This window comes from Coloeus monedula (genome assembly GCF_965178545.1).
Source record: "Coloeus monedula genome assembly, chromosome: 4".
Lineage (NCBI taxonomy): Eukaryota > Metazoa > Chordata > Aves > Passeriformes > Corvidae > Coloeus > Coloeus monedula.
In genome coordinates, this window is record NC_138784.1 from 43,863,536 (window position 1) to 43,884,969 (window position 21,434).

General features: G+C 40.8%; 1 protein-coding gene across 1 annotated transcript in view; it reads left to right on the forward strand.

The window, feature by feature from the left end:
- PPM1H (protein phosphatase, Mg2+/Mn2+ dependent 1H) overlaps nucleotides 1-4,038 on the forward strand; it is a gene marked incomplete at its 5' end in the record, with an annotated part of 136,408 nt that extends 132,370 nt beyond the window's left edge. Inside the window, one exon of the mRNA XM_082279557.1 lies at nucleotides 3,558-4,038. Coding sequence (XP_082135683.1) covers nucleotides 3,558-3,705 — 148 coding nt within the window. The 3' untranslated portion in view covers nucleotides 3,706-4,038. The remainder of the gene's footprint in view (nucleotides 1-3,557) is intronic.
- Nucleotides 4,039-21,434: the final 17,396 nt, after the last annotated feature.

Genomic DNA, 21,434 nt, shown 5'->3' on the forward strand with positions numbered 1-21,434 from the left:
ATGTAGTATCTCTAGGGATGTAGAAAACTTGTTAGAATGTAAGAGCCTTGCACCCTGGGTTTGGTAGTGCTGTGGTCCTCAGGAGAACCAACCTGTGGAACAGCCCCTGGATCCACCTGACCCAGTAGCCTACTTATTCCCTGACAGCAGTGTATTAAAAAAGAAAAGAAAAAAAAAAAACTAGAGAGGGTTTTAGAGCTGCAGAGTACTTATCTGTTACATAATTCGTTCCTTGTGGGAACAATATCCCTCCCATTTGAATTAGAAGTCACTTTATAGCCTGATGGGTAAGAGCTTAGAGCCCTCAGCAGTGCTCTTGGGACTCTCTCCAGCTGATATTTACTGTGAGTATTAGTTGCCCACATAAAAAACATCTCTGAGTTCTGTCAAACATAGCATGTGCCTGGATGTCTCCAAGCAAGGAGAGCAAAGTCCCCAGGTCTCTCTTCATCCAGCCATGCAGACACAGCCTCAGGAGATTTGGGCACAGACTTGTTTAGAGAACAGTTCCTGTGTGAGGACTGTGATGGAGTGAAGAGGCTGGGATGGAGCTGGATTTCTTAGCCAGCTCATTCCTTATGGGTATTGTGGCAGACAAGCATTACAGGGGCTCTGAGCGAAGAACAGGTGGCAGCACCACTGCTGCTGTCCATACATCAGCTCTCTGAAGAGGTATGAAGATGGAGAACTGTGACTGTTTGCCAACTTCCTTCAGCTGCATTTATGCACGTTTACCCCCGACCTTGGGAATCTTTTATTTCTCATCCTTCCCTTTGTCATTTCTTGTCCCCTCACTTTCCCTCTCACTCACTAGAGATTTATGAGGATGCTGAGGAGCTCCTCCACATCTGCTGAGTGTGAGGAGATAAGAAGCTGCTCAGACATCAGCATGATTCCCCCACTGTCACCACTTCCTGCAGTACTTTCACTGATCAATACAGAAAGCTTTGGCATAAGAAAAAAACCTCCGTATGTTTATTCTTAAAAGACAAAAGCTGTATTCCAGCAAGGCTATTCATTAGGAGGAAGTGGATACTTTAAAACTACTTCAGCAGTTCTCTAATGCTGTTTCGACAGCTGAATCCCAATTCCACAGCACTGGAGAATAAAACATGCGGTAATGGACTGCTGCTGCTATTCATCTCCAGGTACAAGAGACTCACCCTGGCTCTGCCAGTGCCAAGTTGAACAGCATTGCTTCAATTCAGTTCTACACAGGAGAGGAATATGTTACTTCACTGCTACCTTCACCTGTTCCTTTTCCTTTGCTTCATTGTGCTGGTTTTCTTGAGTATTTCACCATTTGTCTACAAGAGAATTTCTTGTTTATTAAAATTCCTTTTTTTTTATCTTCCCCTCTCCAAACATTCAGCAGCAAAAGCCAAATACAATCAAAAGCAATACTCATTCCTTTGTACTCCTTAGATGTGGGGAGTCCTTGTTAATTAGAAAAAGCAGGGAGGCAAAGTTTTCTTGCAGAATGATGGGTGTTTCTTTCTTAAATTCTGACAATAGCTGAGAAATCCTTGGGAAATATGTTCTTGCCAAAATTCACTCAGCATCAGACATGCTGTGAATAAATATTTCAGTTTCTTGCTTGCCACGTGGAGTTCTTTTGTTCCTTAGCCCTGCATCTGATTTGGAAAATGAGGAGTGCAAGGGTGTATGTTTGGTTTTTTTCCCCCTAGAAAACATGATTTCATGTTGCATTAGGACAGTAAGGGCAGTGGTTCTTGTTACATCCTGATGTTTTAGCTCGAGTTTGTGGCACAGACTGATCTCAGAACATGTGGACAGTGCATGTATGTATGCAAGCATGTGTGTTAGATTTCATGTCTTTGGGCCCTGCACTTACTGCTAAAAGGAAATAATTTGTCAAAACTAGTGAGGCCTGGAGATTTTATCCCTCAGTACCATTAGGAACAGTGGGTGCATTGCAGCTGTACAACATTACTTGAATTTGGCATCAAACCTTTTGACTAGTTAAGTGTTGGTTCATTTGCATTGAAGAAATCTATCCAGTAGAGCAAATACATCTGCTCTTGGTTCAGAGGAGTCCTCTGAGTTCAAGGCATCAAGATTCTAGACACAGAACATAATTGGGTTGTTTTTTTTTTCTTTTATCCCCAGAGACTGAATGAAGTCTCAGTGATAGAAATTAAAACTTAATAATGAATTCTGTGGTGAAAAGTTCTGAGGTTAGAACACTCCTGGATAATTGACAAACTTATACATGTACACAGTGCTTCTGATCAACAGAGATACTGTTCTTTCCCTTTCTACAGGTGAGATCTGGGCAGATAATTTCTGGTCGAGGATCCTCCCTAGAAAAGGGGGTATTGAAATGCAAACCCTTCTTGTCCTTTCTGGTTTGGGAAACTACAGAGGTGTGCTTTAATTCTGGAGGCCTGTGTGTGTGGCTTCATAGAGCGCTTGCATCATGCTGGAGGTTGATACTTACGCTTTTAATAGAACACATGCAGACTGGTGGTTTTTTTTCTTGTCAGAGCTTTAACTATTCAGTTAATTTTAATTATCAAATCATAGAAAAGCTTGCCTCCAACCAATCAAATACAAAATATCTTGCCTATGTGTTGGGCTGATGAAGTAAAACACATGACAGTAGCTGTTCACCCATAATGAGGTTCCTTTCAGAGGAAACTTCTAAGTGAGTACACAGATGTGTTGATGTAGTAGCAGCAGGTAAAGCAGTAGGGGACAACATGACAGAGCACTGTCTAAGCACCTTTTGGACTCTGACACCCTTCTGCCCCCAAGCAGCATGTGGTATTTTTTCAGGACAGAAAAATAACTCCCATAAATCCAATGCCACTCAGCCCAGCACAGGCTGGGAGTTTTGAAGTAACATGAAACTTGGTATTTCACTAAATTAAGCACTTGACCACTCACATTCATGCAGTTTTCACTGAACTCATAAAAGTGAAAGAACTGTGGGACTCTGATAATCTGACCATGTTAACTGTTCCTTTCCAGTTTCAGAATAAAAGAGCTTTAAAAATCATTTCTGTGGTCAAGAAAAACAGACAAGTTAGTCTACTTTGGCTTAAAGAGAAATTTGGATTTTATTTTTCATGCTCTATTACTTGCTTTCAAATTACTTTGTTCCAGTTCATTTCTGAAACAGTTGAGCCATGTTTACCTTCAGATGTGTCAGTGAACAAGTGTGTGGTTTTCAACAAGTAGTGTTATTTGGGGTCCTCAAGTTTTCAGACTACTACTAGAAAGTCAATTTGTTAAGGCAAGTGTGTTTAATATTTTTCTGAAGACTGGTGAAGTCAGGCACTCAGAATGGCCAGTGATTTTTGATCAAGTGGTGCCTTTCAAATACTTTCACATTCTTATTCAGGAACTGTCACTGAGCTGGAAGGAGTTGCTTTGTGCATATGCCATGGCTTGTGTTTCTCCTGCCTGTTTCTAAAACACTGGGAAGCATGTCTTGGTAGGTCACAGCATTAAATCTGGCAGGCAGCAGGCTGTGAAAACCCACTTTCCTCATGGAGACAACCCTCCCTGGCTGTATTGTGCCTTTTCCACAGGTACACGCTGGCGGCGCAGGACCTGGTGATGCGAGCCAGGGGAGTGCTGAAGGACCGGGGCTGGCGGATATCCAACGACAGGCTGGGCTCTGGAGATGACATCTCTGTCTACGTCATCCCTTTGATACACGGGAACAAACAGTCGTGAGAGGAGCATCAAGAGTGGTTATAGGATGGGGAACTTTTTGGGAAGGGCCTGTAAGAGACAATATGCTTTTGGTGGTCTGACCAGGACACTTCCAATTGATGTAATCTAGTCAAAACTAATGCTGGAGGGGTATTTTTCTGCCCAAAAGGTAGGGCTCTGCACATATACTGTATATGATTAAAGATAACCCTTAAGATTCCAATTTCCCTACAGAAATGGTTTTGGTGCTTAACAGGAATGGGATTTAAATGCTGCTAGCATATTGTGGATTCTGTCATCCCTCTAGGTGGGGTGGGGAATTAATTTTTTTCTCAGTTTACCATGTAGCTTGAAAGAGCCATTTCAGTTGTGAAAGTAGAAGGGGGTATCAGAAGCCAAGGAGGCTCCTGAAATCCATCCCCAAATATTCAGAAGGGGGCTTGGGTCACATCTCATTTAAGAATATATATATATACATATATGACACTCAAGAGTTTTCTTCTTTCAAAAAGTTGTATTCATGGCTTACCTATGGACAACTTCAAACTCGTGTAATCCTCTGAGCCCCCATTTTCCTCTCCTGTCTCTTCTTCAGTAGACTATACCTCCTGTATTTTAGTAGGAAAACTGAAATTGGTTTCAGTGTGACTATACCTGTTTACTGCAGCTAAAACAGTCACCTGCAAAATTGTCCAGGAGAAATAGGTCACAGTCCTGTATGGCAGAATTTATTCTGGTGTGAGGAGTTACTTGTCAAGATTTCTTGTTGTGTGTATACCATGATTATACAGAGCATGCAAACTCAGCTTTATGTGATGTTTACCTGGAGGCCGTGGTTTCTTTGGGATCAGAGATTTATATTCATTGAATGGTTCTGCCTGCTTTATCCTGTTGAAAGGATCCCTGACCATAAAATTTTTGCATCAGTTGAGATTTAGTAAATTTTTTTGGGCTCCTGAGTGTGCTTTCAGTTGGACTCCTACTTGAAGTAGTGGTATTGTTCTCATGAGCAATTTGGAAGCCCAGATCATGATCTATTTCAAAGGTGTTTCACTTCTTCCTGCCTCACTTATTATTCAAGTATACCTTTGCCTGCTCGACTTTAGTGATCAGAAAGGGACAGCTTAAAACTGTGTCGTCTTGGCATTGAGAACTGTAGTCAAAGATCACAAGATGACTTTGAAAGATACAAGCCCTTGGCTTGATTCAGCAGCTCTTTTCTTTGCAGTGAAGAAAATTTGTGTAAAACATTCTTGACGTGAAAGCAGTAGTCCAGAGAGAAACAAGTGAGCAAGTCTGCAGTGTAACCTGGCTGCCTAGTCCAGGCAGGCAGCTCTCTTACTTCACTGGCAGCAATTTAAGAGAAAACAAAATCAGGAAGTTCTAGCATACAGGCAGGTATTGGCTGGGGAGCCAACTTCCACGTCATTTGTGCCCAGAGCACATTGGTGTGGAGCTGTTCATCTGGTTTGTACTTCTTTGATAAGAAAAAAGACCAGGAGCTGACGTCATTGTGGGGCACTGACTAGAGAGCTCGCAAACGTTATGTCCTTCCCAAAAGAGAAAGAGATGCTGTACCCTTTGCAGACTTTCTCCTGAGCAGGTGTGGCCCAGAGAGCTTGCCAGTTCTGTAATTCATGATGTGCTGTGTAAACGCGACGCAGCCTGAGTGCGGTGCAGCTGCCAGATGCTGTATTTGACTGCATCTGGAAGTACAGTTTGGTGGATTTAAACTACTCTTCTACAAATCTCTAGACCCAGAAGAGTTTCAGGATGAAAGTAGACAATGTGGAGAGTGGAACAGCTCAAACATTGCAGCAAGCTGCATGATTTTAACCTGAAAAGTGTTCCATAGGTTCCCCAGTGCCTCATGTGATAAAGCTGCACAGAAAATGGATGGTTTATATTCTAGAGCTTCAGTATAAATCAATGGCATATCTGATTATGTGTTTTCATGCTTTCTTTCCATACTTTTTTTTCTCTTTACCTCTTTTTCTGTGTGCATCTGGGTGAAAAGAGGGGCTTGGAGTCTAGAATATTTTTCACATGGCCCTTCATATGTTTTAAAGTTTAAGCAAGAGATCTTCTCTTGCACTTTTTTTTTTTTTTTGGCCTAATAAACTGGTAAACATGCTTTTCATGCTCTGTGCAACTCCTGTTGTCTCTTCGCAAATGCAGTTGTGTAGTCCTCTAGCAATTCAGATCCTCTTTCACAAATAAATTAGTGCTGGCAGATCTGGTGAAATCATCTGAACAGGAAAGATGCTGGTGCTTGCTGGTACCAACAAAAAGCCCAAGTCAAGTATTTCAGTGCTCATGCACTGTTGGTCTTCATTTGGTAACATGGTGTCAACATACATAGCAGTCACTATAAAACCATTGAGTGCAATGTGGTGGAAATAGATTTCCAGTGTAGCATTTGCCAAAATTTGAAAGTGAAACTTCAAGGCAATGGAAAAGGCACCTTCTCATTCAGGGGTGTTTTTAAACATACCCCTGAAGGGGTGGGTTAGCATGAGTTGGTGGGAGCAAACTGGCAGGTGGCTTCTCAGAGCATGATCTGGTGGGCTGGTGAATCAGCCTGCACAGTGTTTGTTGTTCATCTGAGATATTGCCATCAGTCAGAGCTTCTCTGCAGTGACTTGGCCCAAGGACGAGTTACGTTCACTGTCAGCCCCTCTCCCAGAAAGGGCAGAAATACAGTATCAACAATTAACATCAATTAGCATCAATTAATGAATTCTGAGAACTTTAATAAAAGGTTTTCTCCTCAGATGTATGTGACTGAAACTATGCTGTGACGCTTTCTGTTTTGCTTTTTTGCAAAGTATCTATTACACATTTGGGTGCTTTCCTCCCTGGAGTGTCTGGCACATCTCTGATCCATGCATTAGTACTTGAGCTTTCACTTTTACCTGCTTTCAGTAGGAGCTTCTTGCATCCCTGAGCTGGGGTCGTGCTCTGCTTCAAGGCATGGTATAAATACATATACACACCTAAGGCTCACAGAAATAGCAGGCAGGAGTCATTTTTTGGGGAGGTATTGTGTGAGAAGCAAGAATAATTAAAAGGACTTCAAATTCTCTTTAAAGGCTGAATTACTTTGCATTACACAGCATTAGAAAACACTGATGGCAGGGAGGATCCCTGGTGCACAATGCCATTTTTTGGATGGGTGCAGGATGGGTATTGCCATGTTCAGACTTGCAGCTGCTCTAGGGCTCAGTGAAGCTCCCAAGTTAGAAGCAGACAGCTTGTGTCCTCAAACTGGAGCAAGTTAGGCACCAAATCCAAATTTTAGATCCCTGGCATGTCATCTTAGTTACTGCCTGATGCCAGCAGTACTCTGGGTTTTGCCAGTCAAGTTCCCTTAGTATCCAAAATTGTTTCAGCCTCAGCAGCAGAGAACCTCAGTCCTGAGTTACATCTGCATTCATACTGCTATTGCACACAATGCTCTGCCTTGCCTGTGCATAGGCACTGCTTAGAAAGTTGGGCAAATTCTTGTCCTTCCTTGGATAATGGCAAGGAAAGGCAGCAGTAATGGAGTTACCTGCAGTGTAACACTGTCTTCTCCTGCCTAGTCCAGTCCCATTTTTAGCAACTCAAAACCAAGAAGCTTTTACCATTCTCCTAGAAGTACTGTTGCAGAAAGTAGAACAGCCATTTCAGATATTTTTCTCTTGCACTACCTACAATTTTCTAACCTAAAATTTTATTTATTTAATTTGATGAAGAAGGTGTTTAGAAATTTAATTTACAACTGATTATGTAAGGCACACAACCATCTTTTGGTGCATTAAGACAAAAATGCTTCCTTCATGAACACAAAAGTGTATTGTCTGAGAGGGCTGCTGTTCAGTGGCCTCACATTGGAGAGAGAATTTTTTTAATAAATTCTAAAAAACAACAGGGCTAACAGGCTAAAGGAGAAGTGGGCAGAATCTGCTGTTAATAGTAGATTTCCATTTACAATTACTTCCATGTTGAAATATGATGAGGTTTGTGAGGTACTGTGAACTCTGTTTCCTCCAGGATGTTTCTGAAGAACTGCTCTTGATGTTTGGGCAGATTTTGGCTCTGAACTTCTGCTAGGTTTTTAAAGAACACTACATGCTTCGAGCAAATCTGCTGTGTTTCTTCCAGCCTGGGTGTTTTCCTCTTATTTTACATTTTATGTACTAATACTTTCAGCATTTTTCTATCAAACATGAATGGCAAACTGTGTGGAATTGTTGTTCCTCCCGGACATTTTAGGTATGTAAATAGTTTTCCTCCATGTGTCTTAGATGAAGACTCAGTGATGTGGCTGTCATAGAGAGAGTGACCAAATGATGCTGTAACTGTGCTGCTGTATTTCTACCTGTGATGTACTTGAAGGAGGATGCCCTTCTCCACCTCCATGCTCATTCTGTTTTCTTTTTTTTGCTTTTTAATCCATTGCTGTTGGTGCTCTTTCATAGGCATCTTATTTTGATTTTTTTTAATAGCTGCCACATTTTTCTTTCCTTCAATGGGCACTTCATCTTAATATCTTAATTTGAGATCTGTACAACTGTCTGGGGTTTGTATGTCCTGAAGAAAGGAGGACCTGCTGGAGGAAGATTATTTTGGACCAATGTACTTCTGCTTTGTGACTGTGAAATGTTAATCTTTTTGTAATCTAAGAACAAAAAATGTTTAGTAAAGGGATATATTTTGTGTTTTTTGAAACTTTTCAGTGCAATGAACAAAAGAGGAGGATACTGAAGAAGTGTATGTGCAAAATTTTAAAATAAAATTTTAAATTATATATTATATATATCCATCTAGATGTATAATCGTTATTATTCTGCCTTTGTCATGAACATTCCCTGAGTCTCTTTATGTGTATTACTAATTGTGCAATGTGGACAAGTAGCACACTCTGCTTTACAAGGGAAGAGAATTGATGATTCACTGACAAAAGGTCTCACTGTTGAGTTAGTGAAGTAAATTCCTGTGAGGTGCATTAGTGTATGGGTTGATGTGGAAGAGTTCAGCTGTAGGATAGCTGTGAGAGCTTTGTGCTGCCATCAGATCATGATTCATTGCTCAGACTGCCAGTTGCCGTGTTCTGACTCAGTGAAGAGCTATGCAAAGTGATCCAGTACCAGCTCTCTGAGGCATTGAGTGTAATTCTGGAAATGACAACACAGTTGGAGTAAGTTTTCCCTCATCCTCACTTCCTTAGGAATCACTGTCTTAAATTCTGCTCTGAGTTTATGTTTAAGGGTGAATTCATAGATTCCACTGAAGCAAGGTCTCATGGTTATTTAGTAACCCACAGTGCTTTTGCAGGTACTGAAGATGCAGGAACAAACACCAGCCTCGCCCTGTACCAGCACAGCCACAGACAATGCCACCTGGGTTACCAGCAAGAGAATGAAAACTGGGCACTTATCTACTCATTATATTTTGAAATATTGCATTGCAGCACAAGTGGTTCTCCTGCTTCCTATTTCACCTCATGCTTGGTAAAAGAGCAGTGAAAACATCTGTTCTAGTGCTACTCCAGTTTTTAAAGTGCTGCACGTGCCCATTGTATCCACTGAGCACAATGGAAGGTGCAGAGAGAGGTAGTGTGTTACTTTCACTCTTGCTTCACTACTCTCCCCTTAAGTCCTACAGTTTATTACTGCAGTCCAACCTCAGTGTCAAATTTAAAATTGCTGTGCAAATAAAACTTCAGTACTGCTTTGCCTGGCTTGCTGGTGTCAGCTGAATAATAGGTGTTGGTAGCATGCAGTGATAGGGAACTGTTGCACACCAACTGAACCTAAAGGACCTTGTTCCACATCATCCTCTTGCTTTTGCATTTCCTATGCCCTAAATTCTGTAAGCTTGTAGATCAAGTAAGGCTTGTTATTTTAAATTTTTTTAGGTGATCCATACAACTCTTAAAATTTGGACATCAGTTTCTGTAATTCATGTAGGAAATAAATCAGTGCTTTGCCAAATAATCCATGCATGTATCCTACTGAATGTACTCAGTTAACTAAAGTGACGTAAGAGAACAATCCCAGTTATTTATTGTATTTTGTACAGTTTCTGTAAAACCGAGGCCTGAAATTTTGTCTTCTTAATGTATCCTGGTAGAGCAATGTACTTTCACAGAAAGTTGACTTCTTTATGCTTTTACACAGTGGTTTTTACTGATTCCAGAGTTTCTCTCATGCTTTCCAGGAAGGCTTATATAAATCAAAGTTTTTGCACATCCTGTTCTAGTTAGGAGGAAGGATGAAGGGGTTTTTTTTAAATCCTCCACTTTGCAAAACAAGGGACTTTTGGGGATGTTAAAATTATTTCAGGGGAAATGGTGCTTTGAGGGCGAGATTGTTGAAAAGGAATTTGATGGAGGTAGACAGAATGTGTCTACAGGTAGATAAAGACACCCTATTTGGAGACAATAATTTAAGAACAATTAGTCATAAATTTGAAGCTGTAGCAATAGTCCACAGCACTCTGCCACAAAATAGTAAGGGGAGAGGGAGGTAGCTGCAGCAGAAGGAATAATTAGATCTTTACTGTAGCTAACTTAAGACTGATTATTTAGATGCATAGACATAGAAGATCTCTGAACCTTCATGAATTTGTGATCACCTAATACTAGAATTACATTGTTTTTCTTATGTGTTTTAGTCCGTAATTTCTTGGCCTCTAAAGAGTCATAGTGTCCCTCATCTTGACCACAAGCATTTATTCCCTTAAGCAACAGAAATCAATCCCTCAATGTTTTCCTCTGTCAAGATGGCACTACAACCAGCTGTAATGGTTTCGTGTTTTCCATGAGCTTCTGTCATCCCTGGATTTACAAGTCTGTTGGTTGGGTGTTCTTGTCTGTGGTAAGTCAAGAACTTCCCAACAGACTGTACTCCAACAGAGCATCTTCCTGGCTTATTTATGCTATGCGGTGGTATTTTTCCTTCCTTTCCTCCCCTTACTATGCCCCTCTGATTTAAAACATTTTGGAGTAGTTAACTGCTGTTTGAGATGTGCCACTGTGTCCTTGGCAATCCACCTCCTCCCACCACTTGCTTCCTGCAGGTGCTGACAGCATCACCAGCAACGCAGGAATGCTGGTAGCTAAAAGGAAAACTCATAGAAGGGGAAATGATTTCTTCACTATCCTAACATTGCTCATTACTTCAAAATTGAAATTTACATGCCTGTAATATTTTAATTCTCCTGTTTGAAAGGAGAAACTTCCATGGTTTTTAAGTTGGTTTTAGAAGGCTCAACTTTTTGAGCCATTGTTACCCCAATTCTTTGGCTCAGTAATTCTCCAGGAAAACTACTCCTTCTTGGCAAATTAAGAGCTGTCTGGAAGATCCAAAGGTTGTCACACAAGCTCAAATATAGCATTTAGCTTCTCATATGGTAGTCATTTTGTATTTCTGTAATTGCTACAACTTTTGGGGGACTAAGCAAAGAACCTGAAATTTTGCTATTTTTGCTTTAGAAAGGTAAAACTTAAGGATATGGAAATTCTGCAAGATATCCATGAGTAAAATTACAAGAAAAGATTCTGTTTTCCCATGAGAGCTACTGTGGAAGACAAACGACTAGGCAGTCACCTCATGAAACAGCACAAATTGTTCCTAAATGGAGACCATTTCTCTGCCCAGTATAATGTTCAATAAAACTCAAGGATGTAAAAGCAGCTGACAGCCCTGCAGTCATTTCAGTCTGTTCAGAATTTAGACTGACCCTGCCCATCCAGATCTCTTAAATGTGTATTAGTTTAATTTTTAATCCTGCAGCCCTTTGTGGCAGATGTGGGCTGAGGCAGCTGTTTCAGGGTATGGTGCAGTATCACAGCACATACTGGGATGGGCAGGAGGAGACAGGGAGAAGCCAAACCCAGCTGCAGTTATCCAGGATCTAGAAGCAGACAAACCAGTTATTTAAAGAGGGAATTGCCAAAGAATGCACAAAGAGCAGGGAATTCCTGCAGACATGAGCAGTTTAGGCCTTAATTCTGAAAAATCCTCTTGTCCCCATGTTGTGCCTGTTTACTTTCATTCCTGGATTGGTACTACAGCTAATTGCACCAAATGTCTTATTTCTTGCCATCCGCCAGCTTTCCCTAGAGCTTTGTCTGCCAAATGTCAACTGCATCTCATCTAGCTGAGATCAAGGTACTCCACGAACAAGCTCCTAATACAAAGTTCTTATGCTGCGTTTTCTGAGGATTGTGTTCACTGTGCTCCCAATTAAAAAAATAAATTTACTTTGCTGGTCTTTTCACCCCCCTCTTAGTGCTTGTTTTTCACCAGCACTCATGCAATTGAATTTTACATCTGGGAATTTAGAATATGTTAAAAGAGCTGGAACATCATTCTTACTCCTTGTCTGCTTGAACACCAGCATAGAAGCAGTTTAAATGAACCAGACAAGAATCAAAACACAAGTTTCAAACTCAGTTTCATGTCCAGACATATAAGTATTCTGTGAATGGGAAAAATATAAAACACAATGCTGAGACGGTAAATCTTGCTGTGGTTACATTTTTTTAAGAGGGGTGTTTTAGGGAATGTCTGTTTAGTGCCAAAAAAAAAAAAGAAAAGAGGGAAAAAAAGAAAAATATTTACTGTTATATAAAATTTCCCAGTCATTCTTTTCTGCTACTGCTCCTGCAAGGTTTCCCTGGTGCTGGCTTCATTAGGAAAGCCGGTAGCCAGGGTCTTGGGTACTCAGTCAATTAGAAAATGGGAATAAACACCCAACAAACCTGGAGTCTTGAGGTTAGCTGTACTGCACAGAGTTCTAATAAATAAGCTTTTGTAGAATATAAAAACTGAAAATACATAATTATATATATATGTAGTTACACACACACATACATATATGTATGTATAGGAAAAATTAATAACTAACTTTGAACAGCAACAAAGAAGATACCTGTTTCTCCAGGCACCTCATACTCAATGGAGACAAAATCAAGTTTTAAACACTGAGCTAGGAACAACTCGATTTTGTTCATTCTTTGGAGGATTCAGCAGCTACCTTTGTACTGAAAAGCTGCATCTCTCCACAACTACTGGGAATGCACCAAACTATGGCTGTCAGACAACCTGGGCCAGTGAAGCCACCTGCCCCTGACAACCAGCAGCCTCCTGGTGATGAGTTGAGCCTACACCTTGTGAGGACCTGCAAGGTTAAGCAATGGCTAAAGAGATGACATGAACGTCTAAGGGATAAATCCCTCAGGATATAGGCTCCTTTCTTTTTTTGTTTTCCTTTCTTTTCTTGTTGGACTAGGGGATGAATGCTTTTATTTGCACAACACCCAAAACAGGGCTCAAGAGCATGAACACCAACCCTTGTAAACCTCTCAGTAGAGTCACTGCTCCTCAGGAAAATGGAAAATAAAATGACTCATCTCTCTTTCTGCTCTGGAAACAGGCAAAGAGAGAAAAGCATGGTTTTGCCTACAGTCAAGAACCAGCACAGTTGCTGCACTTCAGGTCATGGGCTGCCTCACAAATAGAGCTTGGTAGAGAGATTTGAGGTTTTGGGGGTCTCCTCCTTGTTGTACTGGGCTATAGTTGGCATTTAACAATGTTGGCTGTTGTCTTGCAACAGCTGAGGTGGATTTTGTTGCTATTCACCCATCCAGTATTGCTCTTAAAAACAAATGTGCTGAGGTTTCTAGAGAAATAGTTATTTTTTAAATGCATCTAGGGCCATAGTGTGATGGTTGCATGCCAGCCTCCCCCAGACACTGGTCACACTCTCCCCTTGCCCTCCCCAGTAACATAACATGCTGTGTGCAATGAGCTGCTTGCTCCAATGGAGGTGATTCATTTCCAAGAGGCATATTTGTAGGAGAAAAATGCTTTGAGGGTGTTGCTGTGGCTCTGTGTGACCTGCATTGGGGATGAAGTAGAAACCTCAACATTGCAGACATACCCAGGGTCATGTTCACAAGGGTAGCAGTGGGGGAAGGATGTGAGCAGAGCATGAGCAGCTCTCTTGCGTCATGTGAAAATAAACTCTAATAGCAATTCAGGAAAAGGAGTAGGAAATTAATAAGGCAGTAAAGATTTTTCAAAATTGGTCACAAACCATTGGTTTATCCCTTGAAAAGCTTAGTTGCAAGGATTCTCTCCTCCCTTTGTCCCCCTATCTCTTTCAATAATCATCCTTCTTCATGCAAATATAGATGGAAAGGGGGGAACAGTGAAAGGTTAAAATGGAAGCAGGCTATCTTTCATCAACATGGTAATTTCGCTGCTTGGCTCAATGCCAAGCGCTTACTGCAGCCACTAGCTGCCATTCCAACATGAGTGAAAGGATCTTTAATAAGAGTGTAAATAAAAGCCAGGCTGAGAAATGAGTTTTCCATCCCAGCAATCACTGGCCTAACCTCGGCTGTAAATAGTCTCTCAGAGCAGCACAGATGGAGTACCAGCACCTGGGGATCAAGGCAATCTCTGCACAGTGCAATTTAAACAGCTGGGTACAATTGAAACACGAATTAGCAGGGATAGATGGAGGGATTCCATTTTGTGTGCTAGGTAAAAACAAATAATTCAGTCCTTTTTCCCCTTTTTAAAAAAAGGTGGTGTATGGGGGGAGAACTTTTGACATGATCTTGTGGGAGGTGCTCATTGCTGCAGCTGTGAGGTTAATTTAACCATGAGAATTTCCCACAAGGTGCTGTAAAAACAGAGCCCTAATTTATGATCATTGATTTAACAGCTCGAAAGTGATTTATCTGACCTCAGTAAAGATAGTGAGGACACCAGAAGAACGATCGGTCATCCTGGGCTTTGTGTGGCTGTGATTGGCCTTATTAATTTAGAGCAGAAGGTCTGTTTCAATGTCTTATTGAGACAGTCAAAGGCAGTTGGCAACTGAACCATTTTAAATACTTTTTTTTTTTAAGCATTACTAATGCTGCTAAGAACTAAGAATTTATTCCACATGGAAAATATTCTCATTAGTTAAGAAATGGTAAGGCTTCATTTAGAACTATACAGAAACAGACACCTGGTCCTGGATTTGCAAGTTGTTTTTTCTTAAGTAATTTTTTTACTGTTGTTGGGAATCTAAAGCACACTGTGAAATGGAATTGTTAAGCATTACAGTAAATGAGAAATAGCTTTGCAAGAGATAAAAGAGGTTGGCACAAGGGATTGCTGGCTCTTGCTCTTTTTAAGGGTAGATTTCAAAAACACCTAAACACGTATTTTACTATTTTTATCATTCAGTAGTCTTTATGGAAGTTATAGAGCTTATTTGTTGACAAGTAAATATATCTAGGTTTCATTTCAGAAGAATATGCTTTTGGTTAAAAGGGGTGTAGCATCCACTACTGAAATGTCACAACTGAGTGATAAAATTTCTTCACAAAAATAAGAGCAGAAAGGACGAAAGGCAAAGGGAAAGGTGACTTACTCTCTCCCTCCAGAAAGAACAACTGTTTTTAAGAGGAGTGTGAAATGAAATTCAAGTGCTTTAAAAGTTTACCTGAACTAGAAAATTTGAATACAGAATAAAGTGTATTTGCACAAGTGTGTGCACCTGCACAAAAATCAGCCAGGAGGTGTGTGATTAGGAGCGCTAACCAGGAAAATGGGCTGGAAACAGTACTTACCAATTTCTCTGACCACCTGGACTGATGTGTGGTGGGGTTAAATGGCACTGATTTGTATGGCTCTGCATTTCATTCACCACTGGATCATGCCCAGCTTTAAAGCCCATCTACAAAGATCTCAGTAATTGTCTTTTCAAGGTGGGAGACAGAAATGCTGCAGGTTGGGATTTCATCCATGGGGGATGAATGCTTGCAGTCATTTTGCTGTCCTGGTGACATGCTATCTGACTGGAAACTAAGATAGTCCACTTAATCTCCATACAACAGGGGGAAAAACAGAAAACAATATTTCAGCCCTTCGAAATGTGAAATAATAACAGTAATTTTCAGAAGTGAAAAGACTTGGACAATAGAATAAATTATGATGTATGTAAAGCTTCCACAAAAATCTCATACACATTGTCATGAGATTGAAGAATAAATTCACAAACAGCTATAAATCTCACTGAAAGGTTTGAGGGACCAATGGTACCTATAAAACCAACCCTCAAACCCCATACAAAGAAAGCTGAAGCCCATGTTAGCGTCCTGAAGAATACAGAAAGTTTTATGCCAGCCTGAGCATCTTCTTCTACTTATTAATCAATAAGTAGCACACTAAAATATTTCCACACACTATTTTTACCTGTGACAAAGATGTCCTAAAAAATAAAATAAACCTTCAGAATACTGACCTGCATCTTTGTTCATCACAAAATAATGCTAGGTATTTCTTCCCTCTTAAATCCCATTCTGGATGGGTTCAAATGTGCTTCTGGAAAATTACAAATAAGCATCCTCAACAGCACAGGCATCACAAACACTTTGGAAGAAATCACTGCTTCTTAGCAAGTGGTTTGCATTTTTTTTTCCCTATCCCTTAATTGCCACAGACTTATCCTAACCCTTGACATGATGGCACACATAGATGTAAATGAATCTTACAGGTTAGTTTAAAAGCACAGTTATTTTTCATCTCAAAAACAACAACTTAAAAGACATTCTCTTTTAGGGGCTATAGTTCACATGACATCTTGGAATACTGTTCATCTCAGACTTCTCTTGTTTAATATTCTTAAGGAAGGCTTAATTGGCAGGATCTAAACTATGATGAGACTTGTTTACTGCTGAAGCACAAGCAGTACAGGACAAAAATCTAGAATATACAGATTCACTTGGTTGGGGTGGGGGTTTTTTTGGTTTTTTTTTTTTGTTTGTTTTCTTTTGGGTTTTTTTGTTAATAAAAAAAATCTCGGTTACTGCATTCACAAAAATATTCCTGCTTAACAAGAAACAGACAACGTGAGAGGACTGAACCTTTGGAAAAAATGTTAATAACTGATGAGCTCTACAAGGTGCTCTTTTACACATCGTCCTCCTTCATTTCTTTGAACTCCTAAGAACTATTTTCATGAAAAGGTGTCTTTAATTACTGCAGGAGTGATCTGCAGACAAATATGCTCAAGTGCCAATGTGTTTACCATTAAGACATGGAAAGAGATATTCCCTTTCTTTGATGCTACTTGACCTCCTCAGCTCTGGATCAACCCACTCCCACTCCTGCTTATGGTCCCAACAACAAAGACCAGAAGCAGACTTCTCTTGGAAAACACTAGAAGGAAATCACTGACTGCCCAAGGCTGCGATTAAAGCCACTCATATAGTTGCATAAAAAACACAACAAAAACTGGTGTTGCAAGTCTCTTAAAAAGTACCCACAGGTTAGGAAAGGACATTGCTTGGGGGTTTGCTGGGCTTGGATTATGTAGCATGACCAGGAAAAGCCTGGTTCTGCCTAAGGAGTGCACAGCATAAACAGAACGGGCTTCAGGAGCACCTCAATCCTCCAGTCAAAACACCACACATCTTACTGCTAAGTATCCTGCCCACAGAAATGCATGACCTACACCTGAGAATTAAAATCACAAGCTAAAAGCACTGCATGCAGTGACATGTGGAGGAGCACAGGCACGAGGAAGCGTTTGCAGTGGGGCGGCAGCGTGCGCGCTCGGTGACACCCTCCACTGTGGGCACACGAGTCCCAGCGTGAGCCCACCCAGCCCTGCAGGGCACAGGCAGAGGCACAGGCAAATGCCACCGTGGGAGACCAGCCGCCACCATGGGGGCAGAGCACCGGCAGCAGAGGAGCCACAGAAACTCAAATCTGCCTGGGACGGCAGGCTGTGGGTGCGCTGCTCTGCGTACAAAGGTCTACAGCTAACTCTGGCAGCTGAAGTGAATGTTGTGCTCACCTTTGCTTCAGTGCTAAGAAAACTGCTGGAAAGAAGCTCACGGAACTGAATTAGGATACCGGTGGGGTGGGGGGTTGTTTGTTTACCTTTGCAGAAGTTTTAACATTACTTGAGATCTCCTGGAGAAAGGATTGGGCCCAGTAACTTCCATCCTGACTTGGTCTTCAAAAAAAACCTGTTTATTATCAGTCAGGTGTACAGCAAATTGCTTATAAATGCAGAGGTAAGAGAAAGCTTCCAAGTAGTTTTAAAGCTGCAAAGACCATAAGGAAAGTCCTTTGCGAAGTTCCATTTTGCTCCCACACTGGCAACTTTATTGCCATCCATAGATCTATGAGAGGAGGGGTTAGCAGAAGTTTGCTAGAGAGTATAAATCATCAGTTGCTTGTGTGCAAATGCACGATGCTGCAGTACACAACTGGCTGGGGATTGGAAAAGTGAGGGTTTGTGAGGTCAAAGACGTATGATCAACCTTGCTTATCTTCAGGTTAAAGATGCTGACTCCACCTCATATGCAAAGAACTATATGCTGGATTACAACTATTACTGACAGGTGTAAAAGTGGTACAGAATATATGTTTGAGTTATGCATAAAAACAGTCTTGTAGATGAGAAGAAGGAAGTGGAATGTATTTGTGTAACAGAAAAATGCTGAATACTGTATTGCCTGCTTTCAGCCTCCTTCCTATGGAAAGGAACTAATTGCTTATTTTCATCAGTGGTAAATACAGTCAGAGTTATTTAACTTAAATTTCAGCCTTTAGTGGAAACATATTTCATCTGTACTGTTACTATTGCTACCATCATTGCATTCATAGTAATTTCTTGTGGCTGGTGTTGGGTCACCTTCTGTCATCTGCACTGATGGGCACAGATAGACAAGTGAGCTTTCAAGAAATTGCTCAGAAGAATAAAATTTGCGAAGTCATAATGTCAAAATAATTACCCTGTGTTCTTAAAAACTGCACTTCATAAAAGAACTTCCATGAAACAGTCTTGTTCTCAACACATTCTCTTTCCTCCTAACAGCAGAATTTTCATTTTTAAAATAGGCTATTTGTATATATGTTGATCATGCACCACTGCTGAGAAACTCTATGCTAGTTTTTAGCACACTTTCTATAGATACTTAGCTGGGGATGAGCAGTAGTCCTTTAAAACTGGACCAAGAATGATTCATGTGTGTATGCCATTAGTTTGGCAAAGTTCTAGAGTCTCCTGTGTTTTTCTTACACTGCCATTTCCTCTGGAGTTGTGCCTATAGGACGATTTCTCCTGTGGATTTTAATGTAACCGATGAGATTGAGCTCTTACAGCCCTTCCACTAGCAGGCTCTCTTCTTTACAGAGCTCTTTAGATAAAGGCATAATTTTTTCAGAAACTTAACATTTCTAATTTTTCTTCCTGTTGGTTAAATCTGGATGAAATATGCCAATGAATTCAAGGAAAGATTAGCAGATATTAGCACAATCACATGAACCTTTTTTTCTTAAAAAGTCAGGTTAAAAGTGTTCAGCCATAGCAAAGTAATTGGTTAAAAAAGCAAGTGAAATTACGTTATAAAGCAGAACAAGCTTTTGAGTAAGAAAGAACAACAAAGAAGCATGTGACTATGGATTTACTTTACCTTTCTGTTTCAAGAGACATGAGGAAGGCTGAAATGCTAAAAACTACCCAGCTGCAATGTTAAGTGTGTAACAGTGACACGACACTACAAAATGGCAGTTGACAAAAAGAAGTTGTCATAAGACAGAATCAAGAGAAACAGTTAGAGACCATCTTGATAAACATTTAAGACCATACAATAGGAAGGGGCTCTTGGAAACCCATATTTTATTCCTCAATGGTTTTACAACTGTCTCACATAAGTCTTCTCGCGTGGGGGTTTTTTGCCTCAGCAGTCTGCCTAGGATGACTGTTGCTATAACAGCACTCTCTGTCTCTTTCTCCATGCCCTACTCTGTGATGAGCCTTCATGTCCTATGCCCTTCCATGTGTTCATGTAGTCATGGTTCATACACAAATGTAGCTCTATCTCAACTTTATTGCCCACTGCATGGGTCTAAACTGAATCTCAGAAAGTATCTATACTTAGCATATCCGTTATGGAAGATTCTTTTTCTGTACTGTTCTCAATAATCCATTGATCTTAGCACCAACTCTTGAGTCATCTCTTGATCATCACACTTTTACCCTTCCTTCTTCAGGAAATGGGAAAACTCCACTGGAAGTTTCTAGGAAATCTGTACACTTCTGTTCACTGGATCATTGTAAGTTTCAGATCCAAATCTTTAATTTTTGTCTTAGAAAACACGCTTCCAGATCCATTATCATGACAGCCTACCCATTTTTCTTCAGAAAGGAGCACCAGTTACATCATGTCTTGGGAACAGACACAACTAAGCTAGCTGACGCAAATTGACCAAAGAGATATTTCATACCCTATGTTAGTTCAGTTATAAAAACTGAGAAAACGAGCAGGAAGGGGGGCATTCATTATTCACAATGTTTACCTTTCGGGGCAACCTCTATGTGTGCTGAAGCCCCGGTTCCTGGGAAGGGCCAGACATTGCTTGCTGATGGGAAATAGAGAATAGAAATATATTTTTTCCTCTTTGCTTGTGTACACGCAACCTTTTGCTTTTGCTTTATTAGACTGTCAACCTACAAGCTGTTTTTCATCTTATTCTCTCCCCTGTCCAGGTGAGAAGGGGGAGTGATAGAGTGACTTGGTGAGCATCTGGCATCCAGCCAAGGTTTACCCACCACAGAGAAGTAAAGAAAATAGCAATATTTAACTGCAATTACCCAGTATCTTTTCTCCATAATCAGATTAGGTACGGTCAGAGAGTTTTGATAAAGGGCAAGTACATAAACAACTTCAAAATGCATGTATAAGTGTTTACAGTTCAGCATTTCTTATGAAATACTAAGGTTACTGCCAGAGTTTCAAGCACCAGTAGGACAATAATTAAGTAATAATCAACTTGGTCATCAGAACCTAAGTGCAACTAACTAAACTTTCTTTCTTTGAAGGGGAAAAACTTGAGAGAGAGAAGAAAATACTGCTATTAGTATAAACTGGAAGAAGATTTAGAAATGTGTTCTACTAGAATACATTCCTACAACACACTTCTCTATGTAGTCATTAACAATTGGCGGTTGGTATAGGGAAGATGAGATTTTTACCAGCATTATTTGAAATATAAAAGAGTAAAAGTCTAGTCACTACAAACTCAATACCACGTTGATAAACAATCACAGAATTATCTAGATTGGATGAGACCTATAACATCATCAAGTCCAACCTTTGACAGATCAGCACCCTGTCAACTAAACTGTAGCACTAAGTGCCATGTCTAGTCATTTCTAGAACAATTCCAGGTATGGTGACTCAATCACTTCCCTGAGCATTCTGTTCCAATGCTTAATGACCCTTTCTATGAAGAAATTCTTCCCAATGTCCAACCTGAACCTCCCCTGGCACAGCTTGAGGCTATGTCCTCTCTTCCTGTCACTTGTTGCCTGGGAGAAGAGGCTGACCTCCACCTGGCTCCTGTCTGGCAGTTGTTGAGTGATAAGGCCACCCCTGAGCCTCCTTTTCTCCAGGCTAAACCCCCCAGTTCTGTCAGCTGCTCCTCATCAGACTTGTGCTCCAGACCCTTCCCCTTCTCTGGACTCGCTCCAGCCCCTCAATGTCCTTCTTGTAGTGACGGGCCAGAACTGGACCCAGTACTTGAGGTGTGGCCTCACCAGTGCCGAGTACAGAGGGACAGTCACTGCCCTGGTCCAGCTGGCCATGCTATTGCTGATACAGGCCAAGATGCCATTGGCCTTTTTTGCCACCTGGGCACATGCTGGCTCATGTTCAGCTGCCTGTTGACCAGCACTCCCAG